The 23,310-nt window shown below is 37.1% G+C and overlaps 1 protein-coding gene and 1 pseudogene across 3 annotated transcripts in view; both read left to right on the plus strand.

Annotated features, from left to right (window-relative positions):
* Positions 1–23,310, plus strand: part of MAP3K2 (mitogen-activated protein kinase kinase kinase 2) — a 76,548-nt gene that overhangs the window by 33,426 nt on the left and 19,812 nt on the right. For all 3 annotated transcript variants that reach the window (XM_053918550.1, XM_053918551.1, XM_053918552.1), the window contains 9 exons: positions 2,425–2,538; positions 2,904–2,991; positions 7,815–7,945; positions 8,991–9,070; positions 10,295–10,362; positions 10,534–10,626; positions 19,882–20,088; positions 21,826–21,974; positions 22,354–22,485. In XM_053918550.1, the coding sequence (XP_053774525.1) occupies positions 2,425–2,538; positions 2,904–2,991; positions 7,815–7,945; positions 8,991–9,070; positions 10,295–10,362; positions 10,534–10,626; positions 19,882–20,088; positions 21,826–21,974; positions 22,354–22,485 (1,062 nt within the window). The remainder of the gene's footprint in view (positions 1–2,424; positions 2,539–2,903; positions 2,992–7,814; positions 7,946–8,990; positions 9,071–10,294; positions 10,363–10,533; positions 10,627–19,881; positions 20,089–21,825; positions 21,975–22,353; positions 22,486–23,310) is intronic.
* On the plus strand, positions 8,339–8,436 carry LOC112313203 (U6 spliceosomal RNA; annotated as a pseudogene).

Consider the following 23,310-nt stretch of genomic DNA (forward strand, 5'->3'; position numbering starts at 1 on the left):
TTTTTCCAGTTCTATCAACTTTTTTCTAGTGTACTATAAATTTTCTTCCAAAAGAACCATTCTATAAACTCCTATCTTTCCAGAATGGAACGAACCAGGAAATTTAAGCCAGAATTGATTGGATTTGTTCATTACATTCCTGTTTATATAATAAAGTGTCAGGTGTGTGTGTCTGTGTGTGCCTTGTCGTGGGGGAGATGCGGTGGTGTGCATGGAAAGTAAGTGGATTTTTAAGATCGTTTCCATTTTAGATGGGTAGGGGAGGAAAACCTTTTTATGGGCTATTTTCATGTTTCACTATATAAGCTATGTAAAGTCAGGAAGATAAATCACTTCTTTCAAATTTAGGTTTTATTTGGTGGGTTTTTGAACTCAATTTTTAGTTTCCTTTCCAGAAGGGATTTATATTAAGACACAACTGATTTATCAATAATAAACCAGACGGAAATCAATTTCATGAATAAGGCTAGAATGAATTCATGAAGCAGGAAAACATTGTGTGACCTATTTAGTATAATTTAGACAAGCAAGGACTTGTTTTAAAATTTGTAATAGGTGACCTTAAAACATATGAGGGATCACATGAAAACCATACGCAGTAGTATTCCAAGCTACTGCTCCACATACTGCTCCAGAATGTCAAGATTTCATGTGCAGCTGAAGAGCAAAATCATTTTCCTTCATAATTTGTTACTGTGATTTAAGCTAGTGTCTTTCCCCCAAAGCAACCTATCTTGGAGCAGTAAACATTCCAATTATAAATAAACGTGTAGTAAAAGTAAATATTCAGGTTTTTCCATCAAATGAAAAATTGGCAAAACAGTCTTCCATATTTCTTTAAAATCTTTTGTAGTGCTTAAAATATAATAAAAAAGAATATTAAAGATAGGAACACCATGTACCAATATGGTTCTTAATTGATAGAATAATGAAAATAAGTAGATCAGGCTTATTCTATATTAAACAATTAATTTTTTTCATTATTAGAAAAAAGTCTCAGAAAAAATGGGTCTGGTTAGTCAATAAGTTGTAATATATAAAATTAACTACACACAGAAATTGGGAATATAATTTCAAGCACAAATGAAGTAAACATAAGCAGATCGTATGATAGAATTCTTATTAGTCCTGCTTTATACAGTGAGTTCTCACCTATCAGCATTGACAGGTTCTGCGACTTCAAATGAAACAATGTATAATGAAACCAGTTTTACCGTGGGCTAATTGATATAAACATGAATTAGGTTCCTATGCATCAGGACCTGCTGTATTTGTGTCTATCAGACTTTTTTAAAACAAGAAATTTTCTTCCTAAAGAAATCTGTAGAGAATGAAGGCACACCATGTCAGCTAGTGAGTTTGGCTGCAGATGAAGCTTTCACCCTATCATACTTATTAAACAACATTTAGCAAGTGTTTCCTCTTCAGTGTTCTCTATGCTAGTTGCTGGTGTGTGGAGTGTGTGGGTGGGAGTGTCCATGTCTTCAAATTTTTATATTGTAGAGGACACAAAGCTAACATTTGAATGGCTTTATATGCTGTGCCGGCTAAGTTGGGATATGTTCACTTGTTTTTATTGTGTTCTTCTTTTAATGAAATGGACTATGGACTTTGAAGGTTATTGAAAGCATCATCTTATGCTACTAAGTTTACATTTTTTAAAAAAATTAAAAGGTATTTTGATTTTGTTAACTTGGGTGAATCATGCTTGTTCTCATATACCTCCCAGGTGGTTTTGTTTTATATAATACAGAAGACTAATGAAAGCAGATTTCCACATTGAGGATTCACTGTGGGATGACTGACTGACTTAGCTTGTCACCTGGGTTAGGGATACGAGCCCCTCCATTGCAGCTGTCACAGATGCTCATTGTATTTAGTATGTTGATAAGCACACCCAGTGAGAATGTAAATCCATGGTTACAATTGAAAAAGAAAACAACAACTAAAAGTTCCATCAGTGTAGATGAAAGATAGCACCTTTTATTTTATATAGCTTGTGTGTACTCCTTAATGCTGTTTTGGAGTGACAGACAATACTGTAACTTAAGCTTAGCAATATTATAGAAATATCCTAGAAAATTAATTTTTTAATGGGTTTTCAAGAAGAATTTAATGATTAATAAAACAAAAAAGTGTTCATGTTTATTCTACAATTTTTGTAGGGTAGGATAAAAAGAGCAAGATTATATATATATATATATATATATATATATTCAGAATTATAGTCTCATATATAAGACTATATATATATATGTATATATGTATTCATTCAGAATTTTATTATACTCACAAATCAAAGAGGAAGGTATTTCGAGAGTTGTGTTAATAACTCCATAGTAATGGAGATGCTTCTAGAAGTACTTGACCTGGTGAGATGGCTGTATGATTCCTAAAGGATTCCTAATATTCCTTTCTGTTTAGTTGGTAATTCCATTAACTACTCAAGATGACTTGGACAAAGCTGTGGAACTACTGGATCGTAGTGTTCATATGAAGAGCCTCAAGATATTACTTGTAATAAATGGAAGTACACAGGTATGAATTAGAATTTTTTCCAGTAAGGATTATAGGATTTATGCCTGTAAAAATCAATATATAAAACATGCCTACATTCTTTAGTCATTGATATATTTCAGTATGATTAAATAAAAATTTACTCATTATAACTATAGTTTAATATCCTTGCTTCTCAAAACTATATAGCTAAAATTACAAGTATAATATATTATACATATGAAACTAGGAGAAACTGAGAAGTTGGGAAAAATGTTAAAATTTCAAAGAGTAGGTTTGATAAGACTCACAACATAGAATATCTAGGTAGTTTTTAATAGGGGAGAAGATTCTATTTAAAGCCTTGAAGGGGAAGAATAGCATTAATCATCCTTTTTCCTCTGTAGGCTACTAATTTAGAGCCATTGCCATCACTAGATGATTTGGATAACACAGTATTTGGAGCAGAGAGGAAAAAACGGCTTCCTATAATAGGTAAGAAAGCTAGTGCCTGAATCATGAAATAGGTTATTTCTTGGTGTCTTCTCTACCCTTTTATGTAACCTAAACATACCCCTGAAAAATAGCAGCCTATCTCCACACTTTCTGTAATTTTATAACTATGTTCTAGTATCTGATACTCCTTGAAAATTTACGTCAAGTATTATAGGATTAGCAATCTCTAATTTAAATTGTTTTTTCTTTATGTACCCTGAGGGTACATAAAGAATTTCATGTTGAACAAATTCAAATTACTCAAAGGAATTTTAACTGTACAAATAAACTGGAGAGAAGAAATTAAAAGAAGTATTTTAAAACATTAAAATTGATGGATTATGTTCATAAGCCTTTCTCTAAGTTTTTAGTTAATGTCAAGAATGTTATTACGGGATTCCAGCCAAGCTGGAGGCATAGGTAGAAACACTTCACTTCCTTGAATAACCGAAAGAAGGATGATGACCAATTTAAAAACAATAAACAATCAGAACTGCCAGAATAGCAGCCTGCATGGAACTCCAACAACCAAGGAGTTAAAGAAACATTCATCCAGAATGATAGGAGGGGAGGAGATGGGCAGACGGGCAGCGGGGCGGCTGGAGAGGACCTCTGGTAAGGTGGTGCACCCCCTGGGCGAGGAGGGGTGGCTCACTTGGAAACTAAAGACTCAAAACCTCTAGATTCAAATACTGTGGGGGTTGCAAAGGTAGCGGAAACTCCCAGTCTCACAGGAGAGTTCGTTGGAAAGTGGGGCTAGAGCTGAGCAAGCAAGCAGCATTGATCTGTCTCTGTCCCTTCCCCCACAGACAGCACTGTAACACAGCAAAAAGGGTTGCCCCGCCCTGGTGAATACCTAAGGCCCCACCCCCTAACAACTTAACAGGTGCACCAAGACAAAAAAATATGGTCCAAAGAACAGATCAAAACTTCAGAAAAAGAGCTAAGCAGTGATGAGATAGATAAGCTATCTCATGCAAAGTTCAAAACATTGGTAATCAGGATGCTCACAGAACTGATTGAGCTTGGTCTCAAAATGAAAGAAGAAATGGAGTGAAGTGAAATACCCAAAGTGAAATAAAGCAAAATACACAGGGAACCAACAGTGAAGGGAAGGAAATCAGGGCTCAAATCAATGATTTGGAAGAAAAGGAAGAAATAAACATCTAAATGGAACAGAATGAAGATAGAGGAATTCAAAAACAGACAGAGAGACTGAGGAGCCTCTGGGACAACCTTAAGCACTCCAACATCCAAATCATAGGAGTGCCAGAAGGAGAAGAGGAAGGGCAAGAAACCAAAAACTTATTTGAACAAATAGAGGAGAACTTCCCCAATCTGGTTAAGGAAATAGACTTCCAGGAAGTCCAGGAAGCTCAGAGAGTCCCAAACAAGTTGGACCCGAGGAGGAACACACCAAGACACATCATCATTAATTTACTCAATGTTAAAGAGAAGGAGAGAATCTTAAAAGCAGCAAGAGAAAAGGAGACAGTTACCTACAAAGGAATTCCCATTACTATCAGCTGCTTTCTCAAAAGAAACATTGCAGGCAAGAAAGGGCTGGAAAGAAGTATTCCAAGTCATGAAAGGCAAGGATCTACATCCAATATTCCTCTGTCCAGCAAAGCTATCATTTAGAATGGGAGGGCAGATAAAGTGCTTCCCAGATAAAGTCAAGTTAAAGGAGTTCATCATCACTAAGCCCTTATTATATGAAATGTTGAAGGGACTTATCTAAGGAATAGAAGATCAAAACTGAACAGTTAGATGACAACAAACTCACAACTATCAACAACTGAACCTAAAAAGCAAAAACAAACACTAAGCAAACAACTAGAACAGGAAGAGAATCACAGAAATAGAGATCACATGGAAGATTATCAGTGAGAAGGGGGAGAATGAGGGCAAAAGGTACAGGGAATAAGAAGCATAATTTGTAGGCATAAAATAGACAATGGAAGGTTAAGAACAGTATAGGGAATGGAGAAGCCAAAGAACTTAAGTGTACAACCCATGGCCATGAACTAATTGCAGGGGAGGGGGTGTTGCTGGAGGATGGGGGTGTGTGGGGCAGAGAGGGGATAAAGGGGAGAGAAAAAAATTGGGACAGCTGTAATAGCAAAATCAATAAAATATACTTAGAAAAAGAAAGTTATTAAAGTAAGGAGTGCTAAGAATGTCCAGATTGTGCTTTACTTATTAGTATTTAGTTTTTATTTCTTATTAATAATATACTGTTATAATTAAGCTTCTGGTATAAAGAGAAGTGGATACTGTGGGCCATTGTATTTTAAAGGAGGCCTGTTAAAAAGGCATGGGCTGAGCAGAGGTGCTCTAAACTCCCCAGTGTTCAAGTTTTATTAAACATTGATAATCTATTTTTATATTATAAGGGCATCACATTGGTTAAAAGCCACTGGTCTAAATGTTTTTAACAGATTGGGCAGTGAATATGGTTGTAAAGATAGCGTGTAAACATATTTGAGTGATGGGTTTGAAGGTGAGAAGTAGAAGTGGAGGTGAGACATGAATAGGGAGGAAGTAGTAGAGTATGACAAAATAAAGAGATATGATTGATAGCAGAAGAGATTGTTAATAATGAAAGAAAAGGTTAAATTAACACATGAGCCACCAAAAAAATTTGGTTATTTATCTTCTGTTTTGGTCCCCAGAAAAAGCTATTTCATGACAATTTCCTTCTAAGTATCAGTCTTTCATGAGTCCTAGTTTTGTTTTCAGAAATGCTGAAGTTGTGAGCAGTGGAGATAATATACAAGTAAAATAAAAATTGCTTGTCCTCATTTGGATATATTTTCATATAATTTAAAATTTTGGTGAAAGAACAGGAGGGATACCTGAATTCTAATTCCAGCTCTCTAATTAACCTAAGATCAGTAACTCTGCCCACATCTTTAACTCATGGAACAGTTGTAGGAATAAATTGAGAGAATACTTTTAAAGTGTATTTCACTTTTCCAACCAGAAAGCATGACTATTTTTTGACTGTTACTAATTAAACATTTCATTTTTTCTTCTCTTTTTCTTATAATACCTACCATTTTAAAGTAAAAAATTGCCAGTTTGTTTTAGTTGCATTAGATAAGCTAAATGCACTAGTTAAATTGACATTTTAAATTAATTTTAAGTTAAAATTGTATTGAATGTTTCACTTTTGTTTGACTTCACTGCTGGCATAAGAAGAAACTAGAAATTGTAAAGTATACAATTGCTGGTTTTTCTTTTCTTTTTTTTTAAAGTTATTTTATTGTTGTTCAAGTACAGTTGTCTGCATTTACCCCCTACATCCCCCCCACCAATTACTGGTTTTTCGTTGGCACCTCTTTAAACTCAGAATGGCTTTGATGGATATTACCAATATCTTTTTTCTTTACTTACCAACAATTATTCGCTTTAATTATTATCATAAAAGATAGCTAGAGGAAAAACTTACTTTGGGATGGGAACCTATGCTATGCTATGTTATGGAGGTCTTGACCAAGAATGTATTGGCATATCCATTACTAACAAAAGTTAAGAAAAATGAATTATTAAGTAAGGAGATGAAGAAAGTTTCATAGTCCTTTTTCTTTCCTATCTCATTAAGTAATGAATATGTTGGTCTTCTTTTATAATCAAGGGTATATGAAAGGAATAACAATATTAGGGACAATGTGATCATAGTTGTTAAAAAGCCCAAATCAAACCCCTAGCTTACAGTAGAGTTCCTCATCATTTTAGAGTCAAGTGTAGAAAATTATCTCATTTATGCACATCTCTTGGTAATCATTTTATTTTTTCCCCCTATTTCATCACTAACAAATACTGGCATATACTTAAAATGACCCCTTTATGTAAGGCAAAACCTTTTTTTAAAAAATAAATCTTTTAATGCTGATATAACTTCCCCATGTGTTTTTTATAGTTTAATTTCAAAAAGTTAAGAGCAAAGGAGAGAAACTTTATTTCTGTACAACCAGGTAAAAATAAAGTGGATTATTGTCTAATAAGAAATTAAGTGATTAATTAGATGAACTGTATTAGTTTGATTTTATAAACTGTGAAGAAGTGTACATTCAGGAATATGGATCGCCGCAAAAAAAAAAAAGTACCTGATTTTAAGTACCCAAGAATTTAATCCATGACTCCAGATTGAAAGCACTGTAATATGGGCTAACTGGTTAAGAAGTCATCTCATTTTAGGTTTCTAAAGATTAAAGAGAGGGAATGGAAAGGAAATCTTAGAGCCAAATGTGCATAGCACATGTTCATTATGAATAATAATTTTACAACCACAGTAGTCCCATGTTCACAGGTGAGGAAACAGGTTTCTGAAGATTGGATAACTTTTGCAAAGATGTATAGCTGATGAATAACTAGAACTGACACTTAAGCATAGGTCTGACTCTAAATACCATATTCTTTCTACCACATCATGATGCCTTCAATAAATTACATTGAAGGGTAATATACCTGGGTACAAGTGACCGGGAAGGTTAGAAGCAGTGGCATTTATCTAAAAATCCTTACTGTATTATCAACCCCACAATGCAGTTGTCAGCAGTCAGAAGAACATACCACCTAATAAGTCTAAATTAATATTATAGTGAGATTAATAGTTATAGTAAGGTGGAAGTTTAGAACAGTATAAACATATTTGAAGTTTTACAGACATGAGTGTTTTGATAAGTTTTAATAAAAGCTGGGTTTCAGTTGCTAAAATTATTGGTACTGTAGCCCAGAAATTCCGTGTGTATATTGAATTAAAACAAACACTGATTCCATGCTTATTTTTATAAAATCATATAATTTTCTTCCTTGAGGTCCCACTAGTAGAGAGCAAAGCTCCCCTCCCCCAGGATACATTCCAGATGAATTACATCAAGTTGCCCGCAATGGGTCATTCACCAGTATCAACAGTGAAGGAGAGTTTATTCCAGAAAGCATGGACCAAGTAAGCAAAAGTTGGATGTGCTTTTTCATTTTATTTAAAGGGGTGTTGTTGTCAAGGACATTGTGGTTTGGCAGGTATTTGTGTGTGTATGTGTGTATATACACCTCTTCTCTAACCCCGTATCTTCCTTACGTGAACAAAATAGTAAAAAAATGTAGGAAAATGCCAACTAATTTACATGTGCCTGTGTGCATTTATGCATAAAGAAAGCTGGAATAAGACAGATGATCTTATATTGCCCATCCATAAATGTATGAATGCATGTATTTGTAATCCAGGGGTTAATATTTAGATTTTTAAATTAATGTTTGAACAATATAGTAAAACTACAAATATTTAACTTTGTAAAGGTGAGGTTTGTCAGCTCTCTACACATTTAAAAATGTTATTAAGTTCTCAATTCAGTAATACACTAAAATTGGAACCATAGAAAATTAGCATGGCCCCTCCGCAAGGATGATAAGCAAATTTGTGATGCATTTTATATTTTTGTGTAATCTAATGAACAAAATGAACAAAGGAAATAGAAAACATGTTTTAAAAGCTTAGTAGTATTGAAGTATTTCCATGGGGTTCCTGTTGTTTCCTTAACATTACATTGGCTGCTTACTATTGCAATTTTCATTTTCTAATAATGTAGCAGTCATGGTATCATTAGTCTCATTGGGTGGGGCCTTTGTTCATTTTATAGTAAGCAAAATTATTTGAAATTTTTTAGCTTTTAGTGGTTTAGCAATATTTTTCTCTTAGGAAATTTTGCAGTTGTAACCTACCTATAAGGGACAATTGCATTTTAAACGTTTAAAAATCAGAAACTCTGTAGGGGTGACTGCTGTTGGGTATGGAGTTTCTTTTTGGGGTACTGAGAGTGTTCGAGATTGCTGTGAAAGTTGCACAGTTCTCAACATACTAAAAACCATTAAATAGTACACTTTAAATGGGTAAATTTTATGTTACATGATTTGTATCTCAATAAAGCTGTTTCATAAAAAGCAATAACTTTTGGTTATATAACATCAAGTGGTGAAACTCTGTGGTTTTCTAGATGCTGGACCCATTATTTTTAAGCAGCCCTGAAAATTCTGGCTCAGGAAGTTGTCCATCACTTGATAGTCCATTGGATGGGTAATGTTGGTTGTAGTTTTTGTTTCTTACCATATGTGGGTAAATATGCATATATATACAGTGTGTTGAATTATCAACACTTTTGTGCTACATTTAGAGGAATGTAACTGATATTTATCTATGGTTATGGCAAATTAATTTTTTATAGTTTGGACAAGTCCTTTGACCTCATGGTGCTCAGTATTATTATTAGTTAAAAATAATACCTGATTATAATATTTTGAGCATTCCTGCTTGCCAAAATTGTGTTTTGGAGCTAAATGCAAACTTAGAATTAATGCAGGTTTACTTTTAAAACTATGTTGGTGAAACTACTGTCAAATTTTTTATTAATATGTTTTGGAGATTTCCTGAGTTGTTTCACTTGTTCACATGCTCATTCTGGAACCAAATTATAAATAAAATTCTTGGTAGTTGTGGCCCCCCTTACACCAAAAGGATGAGGTACGGGTTCGATTCCTAGTCAGGGCACATACCTAGTATGTGGGTTCAATCTCTGGTTGGGCCACATATGGAAGGCAGCTGATCAATGTTTCTTTCTCTCTCAAATCAATAAGCATATCCTCAGGTGAGGATTAAACAAAAATCTTTACCTTTTTAATTTCCTGTGGTATTAATTTGTGAAAATTGTAAAAATATGACTAATATTTTATGGCAATATACACATTGAATTTTTTGTTACCTGTGTATGTGAAGCCTTTGTCTTTGCCCGCATCTACTTCAAGGTAGCCATTTAAAACATTATGAAATTAAGGGAAATAGTAATGTGAAATATATACATTTCATGAATTAGAAATTATCTCCTTTTTATAGTTGTGGAAGCAGTCTAGAAAGGTGATTTGCCAAGTTATAAAAGCTAGTTAAATGGCAGAGCTAGGATTAAAACACAGGAATTTCCAAACACCTGTAATGCTAAAGAGTAATGTTCTAACCACTGTACTCAATGAGTTCAGTTTATAAGCCAGGCTTTTTGCTTGCATGTATCAAATAAGAGTTTAAGAAGAAGTTTCTCTTTTTTCAGTTATGTTAACATTTCAGAGTGAGCTTTTCTCCCTCCCTCTCTCTCCCTCTCTCCCCCTCCCTCGCTGTGTGTGTGTATGTGTGTAGAGATGTACATATCTATATATACAGTCTCCACACATACATACAGATATTGATATTATATAAATTTTTTAATGTCTTATTTACATTGTGTCAATTTAATGTGACATTTTCTACTTTTAGAGAAAACTATCCAAAATCACGAATGCCAAGGGCACAGAGCTACCCAGATAATCATCAGGAATTTTCAGGTTAGATTATATACATTTGGAATGTTTAACATTTATGTCATTAAATAATATTTTAACTGGGAGGGAGAGGGAATTTGTTTTTAAATAAAATAAAAATGTGTAAATGTGTTTTTCATCATTAGAAATATTTCAGATTTTTAGTAATGATAAGTTTCTTACGTGTCTTAATAGACTTTGATAACCCTATCTTTGAGAAATTTGGAAAAGGAGGAACATATCCAAGGCGGTATCATGTTTCATATCACCATCAAGACTATAATGATGGTAAGTTGCTCTCAATCAGATTACAAGAACAGTTTGTGAAAATTCTCAAAAATAATAAAAAATAAAAAATTTCATCTTTAACTAATACCATTAGAAATAAAATTGATTCTCCATCATTCAGTTTTCTGCCTAAAAAATTTTTTTAAAATTATATCATAACTAAAACTATAATAACGTCTTAGCTATATGCCAACTTATCTCATAATATTTATCTTTTCCTTAGAAGAAAAGAAATATTTAAAAATATTACTTCAAAAGTTACTCGTCCATTAAATTCATACTTCAAAAAATTATTACTACCTATAAACTTTTAAATTGTGATTGATATTTAAAATCATGATTAAATATGAGAATAAAATATATTTTTTCTTTTTTTAAAAAATTTGTATTGTTATTCAATTACAGTTGTATGCCTTTTCTCCCCATCCCTCCACCCCACCCCAGTTGAACCCCCCTCCCTCCCCCACCTCCACCCTCCCCCTTGATTTGGTCCATGTGTCCTTTATAGTAGTTCCTGTAATCCCGTCTCCTCACTGTCCCCTCCCCACTCCCCACTGCCCATTGTTAGATTGTTCTTAACTTCAATGTCTCTGGTTATATTTTGTTTGCTTTTTTCATCTGTTGATTATGTTCCAGTTAAAGGTGAGATCATATGGTATTTGTCCCTCACCCCCTGGCTTATTTCACTTAGCATAATGCTCTCCAGTTCCATCCATGCTGTTGCAAAGGGTATAAGCTCCTTCTTTCTCTCTGCTGTGTAGAATTCCATTGTGTTAATATACCATAGTTTTTGGATCCACTCGTTTGCTGATGGGCACTTAGGTTGCTTCCAGTACTTGGCTATTGTAAATTGTGCCGCTATGAACATTGGGGTGCACAGGTTCTTTTGGATAGGTGTTTCAGGGTTCTTAGCTTATAATCCCAGCAGCGGAATTGCTGGGTCAAAGGGCAGTTCCATTTTTAGTTTTCTGAGGAAATTGCATACTGTTTTCCACAGTGGCCTCACCAGTCTGCATTCCCACCAACAGTGCACTAGGGTTCCCTTTTCTCTGCATCCTCTCCAACATTTGTTTGTAGATTTGTTTATGTTGGCCACTCTGACTGGTGTGAGATGGTACCTCATTGTGGTTTTAATTTGCATCTATCTGATGGCTAGTGATGCTGAGCATCTTTTCATATGTCTCTGGGCCCTCTGTATGTCTTCCTTGGAGAAGTGTCTGTTCACCTCCTTTGCCCATTTTTTAATTGGGTTGTCTTCCTGGAGTGGAGTCGTGTGAGTTCTTTATATATTTTGGAGATCAGGCCCTTGTCTGAGGTATCATTAGCAAATATGTTTTCCCATACTGTTGGTTCTCTTTGTAATTTGGTGCTGTTTTCTTTAGCCATGCAGAAGCTTTTTATTTTGATGAGGTCCCATTTGTTTAGTCTTTCCTTTATGTCCCTTGCTTTAGGGGACGTGTCTGTGAGGATGTTGCTGCGTGGAATGTCTGAGATTTTCCTGCCAATGCTTTCTTCTAGGACTTTTATGGTGTTATGACTTATATTTAAGTCTTTTATCCATCTTGAGTTTATTTTTGTGTATGGCGTAAGTTGGTGCTCGAGTTTCATTTTTTTGCATGTAGCTGTCCAGATCTCCCAACACCATCTGTTGAAGAGGCTGTTTTTGCTCCATTTTATGCTCCTGCCTCCTTTGTCAAATATTAATTGACCATAGAGTCTTGGGTTTCTTTCTGGGCTCTCTGTTCTGTTCCATTGGTCTATGTGCCTGTTTTCATGCCAGTACCAGGCTGTTTTGATTACAGTGGCCTTGTGATACAGTTTGATACCAGGTATTGTGATCCCACCTGCTTTGTTCTTCCTTCTCAAACTTGCTGCAGCTATTCGGGGTCGTTTATGGTTCCATATGAATTTCTGAAATGTTTGTTCTATATCTGTGAAATATGTCATGGGTACTCTAATAGGGATTGCATTGAATCTATAAATTGCTTTGGGTAGTATGGCCATTTTGATGATGTTCATTCTTCCAATCCATGAGCATGGTACATGCTTCCATTTGTTTGTGTCTTCCTTAATTTCTTTCTTCAGTGTTGTGTAGTTTTCTGAGTACAGGTCTTTTACCTCCTTGGTTAGGTTTATTCCTAGGCACTTTATTTTCCTTGTTGCTATATCAAATGGGATCTTTTTCCTGATTTCTGTTTCTGCACTTTCGTTGTTGGTATACAGGAATGCCTTTGATTTCTGAGTATTGACTTTGTATCCAGCTGTTTTGCCAGATTCGTTTATTAGGTCAAGTGGTTTTTTGGTGGAGTCTATAGGATTTTCCATGTACACTATCATGTCATCTGCAAACAGTGACAGTTTCATTTCCTCCTTTCCAATTTGGATGCCTTTTATTGCTTTTTCTTGTCTGATTGCTGTGGCTAGGACTTCCAATACTATGTTGAATAGGAGTGGTGAGAGAGGGCATCCTTGTCTTGTTCCTGATCTTAGTGGAAAAGCTCTTAAGTTTTTGTCCATTGAGTATGATGTTGGCTGTAGGTCTCTCATATATGGCCTTTATTGTGTTGAGGAATGCTCCCTCTATTCCCACTTTCCTGAGTGTTTTTGTCACAAATGGGTGCTGTATCTTATCAAATGCTTTTCCCGCATCTATTGATATGATCATGTGATTTTTGTCTTTGCTGTTGTTTATGTGAGGTATTATGTTTATTGATTTGCGAATATTGTACCATCCTTGCATTCCTGGGATGAATCCCACTTGGTCATGGTGTATGATCTTTTTAATGTATTGCGGGATGGGGTTTGCCTATATTTTGTTGAGAATTGTAGCTTCTATGTTCATCAGTGATATTGGCCTGAAGTTTTCTTTCTTTGTTATGTCTTTATCTGGTTTTGGGATTAGGATGATGCTGGCTTCATAAAAAGGGTTTGGGAGTCTTCCATCAGTTTGGATTTTTTCAAATAGTCTCTGGAGGATAGGGGTTATCTCTTCCTTAAATGCTTTGTAGAATTCTCCTGTGAAACCATCTGGTCCATGGGTTTTGTGTGTTGGGAGTATTTTGATGACTGCTTCAATTTCGTCTGCTGTTATTGGTCTGTTCAGGCTTTCTGCTTCTTCTTCATTCAGTTTTGGAAGATTATATTTTTCTAGAAATGTGTCCATTTCACCTAGGTTTTCAAATTTCTTGGCGTACAGTTCTTTGTAGTAATTTCTTACAATCCTTTGTATTTCTGTGGTATCAGTTTTAATATCTCCTCTTTCAATTCTAATTGTGTTTATTTGTATCCTCTCTCTTTTTTTCTTGATGAGCCCACTGAAAAGCTTGTGGATTTTGTTTATCTTTTCAAAGAACCAGCTCCTGGATTCATTGATCCTTAGAATTGTGCTTTTAGTCTCTATGTCATTTAACTCTGATCTGATCTTGGTTACTTCCTTCCTTCTACTTGCTCTGGGCTTTCTTTGTTGTTATTCCTCGAGTTCTTGTAGGCGTAGGGTTAAGTTGTTTGTTTGAGTGTTTCTATCTTTTTAAGGTAGGCCTGTATTGCTATGAACTTCCCTGTCAGGACTGCCTTTGCTGTGTCCCATAGGTTTGGGGTTGTTGTGAGTTCATTTTCATTTGTTTCCAGAAAGTTTTTGATTTCTTCCCTAATCTCATTCTTGACCCATTCATTGTTGAATAGCATGCTATTTAGTCTCCATGATTTTGAGTGTTTGGGGTTTTTTCCCTTTGGTTTGGTTTCTAGTTTCATTCCCTTGTGGTCAGAGAAAATACTTGATATGATTTCAGTTTTCTTGAATTTGTTGAGGTTTGCTTTGTGTCCTATCATATGGTCTATCTTTGAAAAAGTTCCATGTACACTTGAAAAGAATGAGTATTTTGCTTCTTTGAGATGAAAAGCTCTATAAGTATCAGTTAAGTCTATTTCATCTAGGGTATTGTTAAGTGACACAATATCCTTCTTGATATTTTGTTTGGAAGATCTGTCCATTTTTGACAGTGGGGTGTTAAAGTCCCCTACTATAATTGTGTTGCTGTCAATATCTTTCTTGAAGTCCTCCAAGATTTTCTTAATGTATTTGGGTGCTCCTATGTTGGGTGCATATATATTTACAATGTTTATGTCTTCTTGGTGGATTCTTCCTTTGAGTATTATGAAGTAACCTTCTGGGTCTCTCTTTATGACCCTTCTTTGGAAGTCTATTTTGTCTGATGTGAATATTGCTACCCCTGCTTTTTTTTCCTGTCCGTTTGCTTGGAAAATTTGTTTCCAGCCCTTCACTTTCCGTCTGTGTAGGTCTTTTGTCCTGACATGGGTCTCTTGTAGGCAGCATATGTGTGGGTCATGTTTTCTTATCCATTCAGCTATTCTATGTCTTTTGATTGGAGCATTTAATCCATTTACGTTTAAGGTTATTATCGATAGGTAGCTATTCATTGCCATTATTTCCTACCTGTGTTCCTCTGTCTTTCTCTTTTCCTTCCTTTCCTTACAGCAGCCCCTTTAGCATCTCTTGCAGAGCTGGTTTGGTGGAGGTGTATTCTTTTAGACTTCTTTTGTCTGGGAAACTCTTTATTTGGCCTTCTATCTTGATTGAGAGCCTTGCTGGGTAAAGTAGTCTTGGTTGCAGGCCTCTGGTTCTCATTACTTGGAATATTTTTTGCCATTCTCTTCTGGCTTGGAGCGTTTCCATTGAGAAATCAGTTGCTAACCTTATTGGGGCTCCCTTGTATTTGACTTCCTGTTTCTCCCTTGCTGCCTTTAAGATCCTCTCTTTGTCTTGCAGTTTTGCCATTTTTTTAAAATATATTTATTGATTATGCTATTACAGTTGTCCCATTTCCCCCCCCACTCCACTCCATCCTGCCCACCCCCTTCCCTCCCACATTCCCCCCCCATAGTTCATGTCCATGGGACATACTTATAAGTTCTTTGGCTTCTACATTTCCTACACTATTTTTACCCTCCCCCTGTCTATTTTGCACCTATCATCTATGCTACTTATTCTCTGTACCTTTACCCCCCTCCCCCTCCCTCTCCCTTATTGGCAACCCTCATGTTCTAGTTGTTTGCCTAGTTTGCTCTCGTTTTTGTTTTATGTGTGGCCGTTAATAACTGTGAGTTTGCTGTCATTTTTACTGTTCCTATTTTTGATCTTCTTTTTCTTAGGTAACTCACTTTAACATTTCATATAATAAGGGCTTGGTGATGATGAGCTTCTTTAACTTGACCTTATCTGAGAAGCACTTTATCTTCCCTTCCATTCTAAATGATAGCTTTGCTGGATACAGTAATCTTGGATGTAGGTCCTTGGGTTTAATCTTGGGTAATGTAATGATGATGTGCCTTGTTGTGTTCCTCCTTGGGTCCAGCTTCTTTGGGACTCTCTGAGCTTCCTGGACTTCCCGGAAGTCTATTTCCTTTGCCAGATTGGGGAAGTTCTCCATTATTTGTTCAAATAAGTTTTCAATTTTTTGTTCTTCCTCTTCTCCTTCTGGCACCCCTATAATTAGGATGTTGGAACGTTTCAAGGTGTCCTGGAGGTTCCTGAGCCTCTCCTCATTTTTCCAAGTTCTTGTTTCTTCATTCTTTTCTGGTTGGATGTTCCTTTCTTCCTTCTGGTCCATACCATCAATTTTAGTCCCAGTTTCCTTCTCATCACTATTGGTTCCCTGTACATTTTCCTTTGTTTCTCTTAGCATAGGCTTCATTTTTTCATCTGTTTTTCGAACAGATTCAACCAAGTCTGTGAGCATATTGATAACCAGTGCTTTGAACTGTGCGTCCGATAGGTTGGCTATCTCTTCCTTGCTTAGTTGTATTTTTTCTTGAGCTTTGAAGTGTTCTGTCATTTGGGCCATTTTTTTTGTTTGTTTGTCTGTCTTGGCGCGTCTGTTACTTTAAGGGGTGGAGCCTTAGGTGTTCCCTGGGTCGGGGTATCGCTGGTGGCTGTGCTGTGACGCTGTACCTGGAGGAGGGGCCGAGTGGGAGCAATGGCTCCCGCCTCACTCTCCTCTGGATTTGAATCTTTCACTTGGCTTCCCACAATAAAACTGGGCCACTCTGGTGCTGGTTCCCGAGTGGGTGGGCCTGTGCACACTCTAGGCCCCTGTGAGTCTCTCCAACCACCTCTTCTGTGAGGCTGGGAGTCTCTCCTGGTGCCGCCCCAATCCCCAGGGGCGCTTTCAAACAGAGGTTTGAGGCTTTATTTCCCCGAGCTGGAGCCCTGGGTTACGTGGTCTGCTTCGCTGCCTGCCATTCCTCCGGATTATCTGTGGGCGAATGTGGGGCCGCAGGGTCTGCTAGTGCTCGGACTGCCTGCCCCGTTTGTCCCACACTCCTCCACTCTCGGTCCAGCCACAGCAACGCGAGTCCTCTCCACCCAGGTGCCCGTCTCCGCCCCTCCTTCCAGTCTGGATGCATGTTTATTTTTCTATTTCCTCGGTGTCGGTCCCCCTTGCTGTTCTATTCTCTGTCAGTTCTGGTTGTGCGAGGAGGCGCAGTGTGTCTACCTACGCCGCCATCTTGGTTCCCCGCAATGTTGCCATTTTAATTATGTTGTGTCTTGCAGTGGGCCTCTTTGGGTTCCTCTTGTTTGGGACTCTCTATGTTTCCTGGATTTGGGTGACTTTTTCTCTTATCAGATCAGGGAAATTTTCCATCATAACTTTCTCAAACAAGAGTTCTATCCCTTGCCCTTCTTCTCCTTCTGGTATTCCTATTATACGGATATTGTTACGTTCCATGTTGTCATGCATTTCCCTTATTGCCTCTTCATTCTTTCTGAGCCTCTTTTCCTTTTCTTGCTCTTCCTGGGTGTTTTCTTCTACTTTTTCCTCCAGCTCTCTGATACGATCCTCTCCTTCATCAAGTGTGCTTTTGATTCCTTCTACTGTGTTCTTCAATTCAGAAATTGTATTCTTCATTTCCTCTTGGCCCTTGTTGATAGTTTCTATTTCCTTTTTCATGTTGATATGGTTTGCAGTGAGTTCATTGTAGTTTCCCTGTAGTTTCTGGTAGTTCTCTGTGAGTTCAGAGAGCTCAGTGAGCTTCCTGATAACCATTGCTTTGAACTCAGTATCTGATAGTTGACTTGCCTCTTTTTCAGTTAGCCTTCTTTGTGAGGCTTCCTCCTTTCCTTTCATTTGGGGATTGTTTCTTTGTCTTCCCATTGTTTGTGAGACTCTTCTTGTTAGGCTCTGCTTCTTAAATTGATCTGTTCTGACTCCCTGGGTTTATGGTATGAATTTCTATGGTAGAATGCCAGTGGGATTCAGTCGTGCCGTCTTCTTAATCTCCTGTGCTCACTGGTCTTGTGCTGACTTTTATGGGTCTAACACAGTCTAACTCTTATCTTTTCAGTGGTCCAGGTTTTATTATCTCACCTGTGGGAAAAAGAGAAAGAAGAAAAAAAAAAAAAGGTAGAAGGGAAGGAGGGGAAAAGGGAATAGAAAAGGAATGGAAGGAAGGAAGGAAGAAGGAATAAAGAAAGATCGGAGGAAAGATAAGAAATTTTAAGAAAAATTAAAGCAAAAAAATAAAAGAAGGCCGGAAGAAGGAATAAAAAAGTAAAGGATGGAAGGAAGAAGGAATAAAAAAGGAAAGAAGGACAGGAAGGAAGAAGTAATTTAGGGGGAAAGGAGGAAAAAAGAAAAAAAAAAACGTCTTCTGCTGGCTTTAAATTGGTGAGGTTAGTTCTGCTGGTCTTCCTGTCTGTGAAATGGGAGGGGGTGGTTGGAAGGATTGGTTTCACTTTTCTCCCTTCCTGAGCCACACTCTTTGCTGTCGTTCAGCCTCTAGTCCAGTTCCTCAGGGTCCTTCCGGTCCCCACTAGGCCTTTAGTTCGCCAGTTGTGCTGTTCTTGAGTTGCACCAACTAGGGGCAACTCACACTCCCCCTTCTTGCTCTTTGCTCTCTTAGATGCTAGGGCTCTGGGTGCTGCTGTGGGGTAGTTCAGCTCCCTACTGGGTCAAGTCTTTCCGGGGAATGCAGTCTCCTCTAGCCCTGCAGCTCCCCTCTGCTGGGTGTTCTGCCTTAGTCCTAGAGAGCCAGTAGGCCCTGCAGGGCTCTGTGCGCAGGGGCTAGGTAGGAGTTGTTCAGAACCTCTGCTTTCAGGTTTGATCCCCTGCCAGCAGCCAGGCGGTTGATTGGGTTGTGGGCGCGATCCTCATCTTTGGGACTCTGGTACGAGGGAGATCCGAGGCTGTGGGCCTGGGGTGAGCATGCGATCAGCGGCTGTGGGACTGGGCTGCAGGGGAGATCTGAGGCTGTGGGCGTGTGCGAGGGGTAGCCATCCACTGAATCGAGTGCGCACCCACCCAAGGTTTCAGGTGTGGGCGCCCAGCTGGGGTTTTAGCTGTGGGCGCCCAGTCCGCTGATCTGGGTGTGCGTCAGCCGGGCTTCCAATGAGCACTGGGGCTGCTTATCCCGCGTTCACAGTCCAGGGGCTGAGGGCGAGGGGCGCCAGTGGCCGCAGCTGCTTCGGAGAGTTCTCTAAACAGCCGTTGAGTGCCTCTATTTTCTCTTTTTCTTTTGGAGAAATTCTGCCTGTTCAAGCCCCCCTAGTCCAAACAAGCACCTGGCCTCTCACACTGCCGAGTCTGGCTCTCTCCCAAGAATCCTGCAGCAGACCTTACGCCCCTGCCAGGGCTTTAGCCGCCCTGGTCCCCGCGCTGGTCCTAGGGACCTTATTCTCCTTAAGCACTCTTCTTACCGTCAGATCTTTCAATGTCCTCTATCTTTGGTCTCAGATCTTCATATATGCTGGAATACCGTTGGCTGTTCCCTCTCTTCGTCAGGTCAGCTATGCGTTTCACTGGTGTGCAGGGGAAGTGGACTCCGCTCCTACCTATCTCGCCGCCATCTTCCCAAAATATATTTTTTCTACTTTTTATCTCAAATTGAGAGAGTTCTATGATTGTATGAATGTGTGCATATATGTATGAACATAAGATATTGTTTGAATTTGTATTCATTTTCTGTTTGTTTTTCTCCTACTTTTCATTTCTGCTTTTACCTTTTTTCTTTCTTGTATTTCATTATTGACTTTATGATTTACTGTTAACAAAGATATTTTCCTGAACTCTTAAAAAAAATAATCTTAGGTTTAAAGCATATAATGAAATATGATTGCTGTTTCAATTTTTTTAGCCTTGTCACAGGACAGATTTCTGTTCCTTACATCATAAATTGTAAAAACATATAATTACAATGTATTAATAAAAGTTTTACGGTAATTATATTTTTGTTTTGTAGGTCGAAAAACTTTTCCAAGAGCTAGAAGGACGCAGGGGACCAGCTTCCGGTCTCCTGTGAGTTTCAGTCCTACTGATCACTCCTTAAGCACTAGTAGTGGAAGCAGTATCTTTACCCCAGAGTATGATGATAGTCGAATAAGAAGGAGGGGAAGTGACATAGATAATCCTACTTTGACTGTAATGGATATCAGCCCACCGAGCCGCTGTAAGTAGAAATTGGCATAGTGAAATGTTTAACAGAACCTTTGCAGAATTTTATAGTATTCAAAGGGATGGATACCAAGCCAGTCCTTAGAGTGTGACCAACTGCTTAAAATAAATAAAAGTGGTATTTCTCAGATGATTGGAATGGCAGGTATAAGCATGGTATTACTTTTAAATTACTCCAGATGATTTTGTCCTTTGCTTTTATTAAGAAAATTTTTACCAATTAGTCATCCATTCATTCATGTCGCATTTCCTTGTTGAGTTCCTGCACTGAGATTTCAAATACACCCTCTAAGATATAGTGTAATGGGGAGAATGATGTCTGGAACAACAATTACAGTATAGCATTTAATCTACATCTTAAATGTGAGTAGGAATTCACCAGTTAAGGAGGTGACATGTGCAGGGGACCACGGCATATTCTGAAAGTGGGGAATAATTTTCTTTTGTCCGAAGTGGTGGATATCTTGCTTGAAAGAGTGGGAGTAGGACAAAAATGGTAACTAAGACTGGATTGTCAGATATTTGGACTTTATAATGTAAACAATGCATACAAAGAGATGTGCTCACAGATTGCAATAATATTTGCATATTCGGAATACCTTCCTTTTGTATTAATGTTGTCATATTTTATTTTTACATCTATGACCTCACACTACATTGCTGCTATTTTTGCTTTAAACATCTATCTTTTAGTGATTAAAAATAAGAGAAGAATGTCTTTTATATATACCTTCAGTTTATTTCCATAGACCTTTGTGTAGATCCAAGATCCTGTCAGGTATCCAGTTTTTTCTGCCTGAATAATTACTTTAACCTTTCTTATGATAGAAGTCTGCTGGTAATAAATTCTTTCAGCTTTTGTTTGTTTGAAAAGGTCTTTATTTCTCCTTTATTTTTGAAAGATTTTCTGGGTGAAGAATTCTGGTCAGTTTTATTTCTTTCAGCACTTTAAAGCTATTTTTCCATTAGTTTATGGCTTCTTTTTTCCCTCACCCAAGGACATTTTTTTAAACTGTTTTTTAGAGAGGAAGAGAGGGAGGGAGGGAGGGGGCGAGAAAGAGAGAGGTGGGGGAGAGAGATTGAGAGGGAAGGGAGGGGGAGGGAGAGGAGAGAAAAAGAAACACTGATTGGTTGCCTTCTCCTATGCTCCCCTACCAGGGATTGAACCCACAACCTGGGTATGTGCCCTGACCGGGAATTGAACCTGTGACCTTTTAGTCTAGGGGACAACGTTTCAACTAGCTGAGCCACACTGGCCAGTGTTGTTTTTTGGCTTTCATACTTTCTGAGAAGTGTTCTATAATTTTTATCTTTGTTCCTCTGCCTGTAGTTTGCTTTTTTCTCTGGACTACTTTCAAGATTTTCTCATTAGAATGAGTGGTGGTCTTTCCAGCTTTCTACATCATAGGCAGATGGAAAATTAATTGTAAATATTGCTGCAGTAAAGATTAGAAATAGTCTATCTTACAATCAGTGGCATCATAGATTGAGTGAATGATACTATTACATTTGTAACCAAGAAAGAAAATATCACATTGGAAAAAATGAGTTATGGGGTTATGAACCTAGTTTGGGTTTAGAATTCTTAGAAAATTGACTGAAGAGAAAAATTTTCAAAGATGATGATCATGATTTTCTCTTACACTGAAGCATATACTAATGCAATACACTTAGTCTTTAACCATTTTTGTGCTATCTAGCTATTCCATTTTAAGAAAATGTTCTTTTTTAGCACCTCGTGCTCCAACCAACTGGAGATTGGGCAAACTGCTTGGCCAGGGAGCCTTTGGCAGGGTCTACCTCTGTTATGATGTTGATACAGGAAGAGAGTTGGCTGTTAAGCAAGTTCAATTTGACCCCGATAGACCTGAGACCAGTAAGGTAAGAATCACTGTACAGACTGCCCAGTCACTTCACACAGAAAAAAAGCAGTTTCAATAAAATAAATACAACACAATGGCATTTTTATTTTTTTCTTAATACAGATTATTTGCAAAATAAATAGATAATTAAATATGTTCATCTGCTTTGTACCATGAATTTTTCTCTTTTAGTGCTCATTTATATTCCTGATCTGATTTAATGTTGCTTTAGCACACCTTCAAGGACTATTATAAAAGTTATTGTTAGTGCTTTAAAATGTTTATTCCTTAGGAAGTAAAAATTTCAGAATCAAAGCACCTTGATGGGCAATGAAATTTGAATTTTTTACTTTTACTAACAATGCTGTAATGACTTAACAGTGAGTTCTGTCTTTCAGGAAGTAAATGCACTTGAGTGTGAAATTCAGTTGTTGAAAAATTTGCTGCATGAGCGAATTGTTCAGTATTATGGCTGTTTGAGGGATCCCCAGGAAAAAACACTTTCCATATTTATGGAATATATGCCAGGGGTAAGTTAGTATATCCTTTGGAAATAGATATATTCTATTTAACGGTTCAGTTGAGAGAAGAGAAACAATAAAACTTTGATTATAAAATGTTATAGCTAATTTATGACATTTTGGAAGAGTTTTAAATTAGTAATATAATTTTATTTTTTACCTTCATCTATCTTTGTCTTTTTTTAACTAATTTTTTTAAATGCTGACATATACTAAATAAAATAGCTTACATACGTAGTAGTCCATACTCAGATTTCTCTAAGAGTCTTAAAACCACCCATAATTGCTGGTTTATCCAAACCAGGATCTAGTTCAGGATCACATATTACGTTTAGCTGATACATCCCTTACTTCTCTTTTAATGTAGAACAATTTTATATGGCATTGGTTTGACAGATAGACCACTCTGTTATGCTGTTCACAATGTCATCTCATGGCATTGTATAATTCGTTTCTTTATTCCCTTATTTTCTGTAACTCCAAGTTAGATCTAAAATCTAAATTAGATTCAAAGTCAACATTTTTTATTAGAATGCATCATAGATGATGCTGTGTATTTTATGTTGCATCTTATTAGTAGATATACAATTTTGGTCTATTCCATGGTTAGTGATTCTAAGGTTGACTGCTAGATTAGGGTGCTTGACATCCTGATTCCTCCATTGTAAAGTTTTGTTCTTTTCCTGAAGACCAAAAAGTAATGAGCTATGCAATGGCACATAGGAGTATCTAGTTCGTTTTCAGCCATCCACCTAATGTTTTTAACATAGGTTGATGATCATTGTCTCCGTCAATAATTTTACTAGGAGCTAAAAAATGTAATTTTCAAACTCT

This window comes from Desmodus rotundus, chromosome 2 (genome assembly GCF_022682495.2).
Source record: "Desmodus rotundus isolate HL8 chromosome 2, HLdesRot8A.1, whole genome shotgun sequence".
Classification (NCBI taxonomy): Eukaryota; Metazoa; Chordata; class Mammalia; order Chiroptera; family Phyllostomidae; genus Desmodus; species Desmodus rotundus.